At 36.5% G+C, this 5384-nt stretch overlaps 1 protein-coding gene across 1 annotated transcript in view; it reads right to left on the bottom strand.

Annotated features, from left to right (window-relative positions):
• Window positions 1-3042: 3042 nt before the first annotated feature.
• LOC110275378 (uncharacterized) overlaps window positions 3043-5384 on the bottom strand; it is an 11665-nt gene continuing 9323 nt past the window's right edge. Inside the window, exons 2-3 of the mRNA XM_021131308.2 lie at window positions 3279-3566; window positions 3043-3173 (exon numbers count right to left, since the gene is read on the bottom strand). Of these exons, the coding sequence (XP_020986967.1) occupies window positions 3117-3173; window positions 3279-3563 (342 nt within the window). The 5' untranslated portion in view covers window positions 3564-3566 and the 3' untranslated portion in view covers window positions 3043-3116. The remainder of the gene's footprint in view (window positions 3174-3278; window positions 3567-5384) is intronic.

Genomic DNA, 5384 nt, shown 5'->3' with positions numbered 1-5384 from the left:
GTTTCTTTCATAGTTATCAGAACTGAACTGGTGATAGAATCGGTCAAACCACCAGGTCAATGGGTTATTGGTTCAACCGGTGAGTAACCGGTTGAACCGATTGGCCCTGCACTATAGGAAAAAAGAATACAAAATACTAAAAAATTAAAAATTACATTTTAAAATTCCTAATTTCACTAATATTTTTTGAATGTGTAGCTATTCTAAAATAATATAGAGCATGAACAATAAATTTTTTGTGAAGTTTATTCCATCGTAAATTTTTTTAATTTGTTTTTACATATAAAAAACTATTATTTTAAAATTTTAATAATTTGTTAATTGGTTTATATATGTTATACTATTATATATTATAAGTATTTACTTAAAAAATAATGTTAATGAATATTTTATTATTATAAAAAGAAAAAAATAACTGACTTTGTTAGCATTGGTAAATAAAAGTATACTTAATTTAAGAATGAGTGACTTTACGAATAAGATTAAAATACGTTAAATCGAAGTAAACTATTTGATGAAACATATCTAGATGTATTATAATTTGTATATATGTTAGTAAGGTGCATGATAGCTCAGTGGTTATGAAAGATGCTCTTTTTCCATGAAGACAGGGGGTGGAACCCCACGCCACACGTCTCGTGAAAGTTTAATTTCAAGCGGTCCGGTCAGAGCGGTCCTCAGCTAGCTTCACCGGTTAATTAAGGGCCTGACTGTTTCGTTTCGGTTGGTAACATTGTGCGGTCTAAATATCGGGTCAGAGCGAATATACCTCTGGTTCATTGGTTTTTTGCTTGAACCAGATGGTCCAGTCTGGTTCGAATAACTATGGTTTCCTTACAGCCAGACCCTTTACTAATAACTTTGTTGGTGTGTCACAATAGTTAATAAAACCGCACTGGACAAGCCGGTTTGACCGAAAAACAGGTGAACCGAATTTAAAATTGGTTTGGTCCCCTTTTTGGGTCCTATAATGTACAAAACCGGAACTAACCGGTCAATTCCGGAGTGCTCCGGTCAAAAAGCAGTCAAAGTAGGTAAGCCCGGTCTGACCAAATTGCTTGAAAGTCAAACTAACCCGAGATGTGTGAACTTGGTTTCGTCCCCATGTCTTAAGAACTACAACGTATGTGCAAACTATGATATATATATTTGTCGTTCATCAAATTATTTTCCTGTATTTAACCTATTTTAATTTGAATGATAATATCGCTCGTTGTTAAATTAGTTATGTTTTTATTTAACAATAATCATAAAGTCAGTTATTTGTTCTTTTTAGACTTGTATAACATATGTATATTAATTTTGAATAAATACTTGAAGTATATAATAGTTTGATATCGATAAACTGCATGATAAATTATTAGAATTTAAAAAAATAGGTTTTCTAATATAAAAAGAAAATAAACATACTCATGATAGAACGAAAATTAGGCGTTCGGATCGAATGACTCTGTTCCTTAAAACCGAATCAAACCGCACCGCGAACATCCCTACCAACACATGGCAATAATTGTATGATATTGCTTTGTAAAAATAATTATAACAAAACATTTTATAAAAATGGAAATAATAATTATAAGTATAATGAAAAACATTATTTCTGTGTTGTTTTAATAAAGGTATGTTATATAATTATAAACATGATTTTAAAAAATTATTTCGATAAAAGTAATCATAACAAATTATAAGAGAGAGGAAAAAAATCATTCTTGGTTGAAAAATTGATTTCTTTTTTTACAGATACCATTTTTGGTTACTATGTTTCTTGAATTTTTTTCGTCAATAAATTTGTTGAAAGAGGATGTAGGCTTTGACCCTTGTAATTAGAGAGGTTTTATTGTGCCATAGTTTTTATTGAGTGGTTTACTTTATCATTATTATTTTTCCTTGTGGGTATTCAATAAAGTGGAGTGTTTCTTATTGGTAATAAATTTGGTTTGCTGGTGTTGCCCTTTGTTTCAACATGTGAACAGTGCGACGCGTATGTGATTGATAGTCGATTTAGTGCTGAAGTCACATAATGAAATTGCACAGGAGGTAGGCGCAAAGGCGTTCGCACACTGGGAGACAAAGTCAACCAAGCAACGTAGACATCGTGGTCGGCCTTCGACCATTGATTAATACTTTCTCTATGGCGGTAGTAGGAGTCCTTATTTTTTTGCTCGGAGCCCTGAATGTATCATGGAAAAATTTAGTCGCATTCTCGATTTTGTTTTTTGTTTATTTAGCCTGAAACAAAACTGCTGCAGTATTGTGGTTCTGTATATAGCCTAAAATTGTTGCCCATTCGAAACCCCCATGACTGTGGGAGGATTGTTACCCTACTACAGAGACCTAAGCATTTTGTGGGTTAGATGCAATGGGATATTGTATACCCAAGTTTGTGTGTTAATTTCATGTGACGAACACCATTGTACAAAAAAATGATCAGCGATTCAAAAAATATTTTTCATGAACATTGCACAATAGAAGGCAAGATATTTTGAAATTTTTTCCTAATCCTGAAAGCAGCATATCTAAGCAGCATCAGGCCATACAAGTCGTCGGTGTAGCATATTTTGGCCTCACTAACCGCCTTCTAAGAAACCTTAGGTGTGCCACAATTGCGAGACGTTAAAACCCTAATGAAATCATATAATTAACTCCAGTTGCACATTTTCCTTACGGTATAGATGAATTATTTCTTCTTTCTTATTTGAGCATGACCGAGTTTCATTTTGGCGTCTCCTTTTAATTTCCCCACGCCAACCAAACAAAACCACCTAGGTCACCTGGTCGGATGACACCTAAACAATTCAAACCTTTTTCAGTCAAAGTAATAACACATGTTTTGTCTCTGACACCTGTGTACATCTCACAAATCCAATACACACCTGTTGCAATTCTTTAGTTTGCAATATAAGTACCCCAACTCACGAAGGAAAAATAAAGTTGAACACAGTATACATAGCACAATACACACAGGAGACATGAGCACCACTCAGATGCACGTAAATTGTGTTTTTCATGTACAATAATATGGAATGCAATAGAGTACAATATTTTCCTTCAGATTGGCGGCTCCAAGTGGACAGCGAGACTCAAACAGGTCTATTCACTGATAGCAATCGCCCGCCTCATTCCTTCGGGACACTTCCATGCTTTCCTTTGCTGGCCATTCGACCGACAACATTCTGCGAAACGACAAGAAAAGAACTCTTTCGTTAACTTAGAACTAGAAAACAGGAATATGGAAGCTCATAATAATGTGTATTGAAACCCGGTTATCCGAACCGTACCTGTGTGAGCCACCTCTCAAACAAATCCTCATTTTTCCAAGCATTCGGGTTCCCTAAGCTGGGGCTGGTAGCATGTGCAGACGGCTGCGGAGTATGCCCCGAGCAGCCTTGTGTGGTGTAAAATTGCTCGATGCATTTCCTGCCGAGGAAAAAGTTAGTGCCACCACCCTCTACACCGACGGGGTTTAGCCAAAATGGACTGTTACCCCCATGAGTGATAGACGGAGTCATCCCAGCTCCATGCGCCGGGAGAGTGTCACCAGGGTCGCCACTCTGCAATTGCATTCCCTGCTAATCAAGCACAAGATATTCACATGTGATCAACTCACATACTGACATAATCATGAAAAAGTTCCCTGCATCAACAATTTATACTGCCTACTACCTACTATAAAGAGCACACTCAAGCTACCCTACTCAGAAGTTACTTATGCATACAGATACAGACAAGGTTGATAAAACAATGACAATACTATTATCCACTAAGCTGCAACAATGCAGAAACTTCAAACCAACAAGACTAAAACATTGTAGTGCAAAGAGAAGCTTGTGTATGACTTGCAAAGGGGCCCCTAAGTTCAACGGTAGCTAACACGGGACTCAAGGAACAAAATGCAGCAACACTATTGTGTGAACTCTACACCAACAACATTGAATTCTTTTCTACCAAAATCTTATAATGTAATACTCGGTCTAACCGAAATTAATTAAATAATGAGTTAAGTAGGAGCGAATATGGTTGGAATATTTGGCAATTGGAATTTGATGATTTAAATATGATTTTTGGATTCAGTGAATTTTTCCGAGTCGGAAGACATAGTTTTCTGCGTAAAAGCGCGCAGTGGAATCTTGACCGGCAGTACCGGCTGAGACCTGTCTGGTACTGCAGCTGAGAAAATTGATTATGAGTAAATAAGATTAAGAAATGAGGAATTATAATTGCTGAGAAAGTTGATTATGAGTAAATAAGATTAAGAAATGAGGAATTATAATTAGGGGAGGTAGAAATATTTGAAGTGCGATTTAGAGCGCTAATGTTAAAGATTTTGGTCCAAAATTGGGCCAACGGACAAAAATAAGTGAACTGGGCCTAAGTGGGCCCAAGACCCAACATATATAAACATTAGTTATGAGCATTTCAGCTTATTTTACCCTAAAAAGAAGGGTTGGGGCGCTGAATTAAGAAGAGAGAAGAGAAGAGAGAAAACCTAACTCTCTTTGATCTTCAAACCACCATAACTTGAGCTACGAAACTCCGATTGACGAGCCGTTTGCGGCCACGCGTCGCTCTTCTTATCCTCTACAATTCTATCTAAGTTTTGTGGTGAGTATTCCATTCATCTCTGCCCAGTTTTCGAAATTCCCCACTGTTACACGTTTTTGGGAAGTTAGTGTTGAAATCTTGTGATTTTGGGTGTCTAGGGATACTCCAACATGGATTCTAAGTGGGTTCTATCCCTACTTCATACGGGCTGAGGTAAGAAGTGCTCAAACCCTTGTGATTTATCATCTTTATGAGCCCTAGGTTGATGTATGTATGTAATATTGGTTATATTAGTGCATTTGATGGTTTTGGTGCACAATTGGGAGATTGGTGTTGCTTGAGGAGCTTTGGTGAGGCTTAGAGATAAGGTTCGTGTTGACTTTCAAAGAAGAGGCTCAATTGATTTGGCTACAAGAGGTACGGTTTAAGTTTCATTTAAGTACCGTGTGGTGTGATGAGAATTCCTAGGCTAGATGCCCCTAGGATTAAGTTTGAATTGTGTAAATGGTTGGTGCTAATATGCGTAGTTGGTATGTAATGTGAAATTAATGATTGGATTGAGAATTGTGTGGCCTTGTATGTTTGGTGAAAATTTGATGTATTGGGTAATGAGTATTGACTTGTGGTTTATGAATTTAAATTGTGAAATTGGGCCAGAGGCCGTAAATTTTGGGCCGGAGGCCGGTAAGAGGTAAGAAAAGTAAGTTGATGTGTGCATTGTATGATGACACAAGTGATTGGATGAATTTCAGATAATGAATATATGAATGACTGAGTTGGTTATTGAATAATAAGGTTTGACGAGTTGAAGTGTGGAATTTGGTAATTTTGGGTGAAATTAT

The sequence above is a fragment of the Arachis duranensis genome, chromosome 9 (assembly GCF_000817695.3).
Source record: "Arachis duranensis cultivar V14167 chromosome 9, aradu.V14167.gnm2.J7QH, whole genome shotgun sequence".
Lineage (NCBI taxonomy): Eukaryota > Viridiplantae > Streptophyta > Magnoliopsida > Fabales > Fabaceae > Arachis > Arachis duranensis.
Note: the sequence above shows the minus strand (reverse complement) of the source record. Positions and strands in the feature narration are given on the sequence as shown.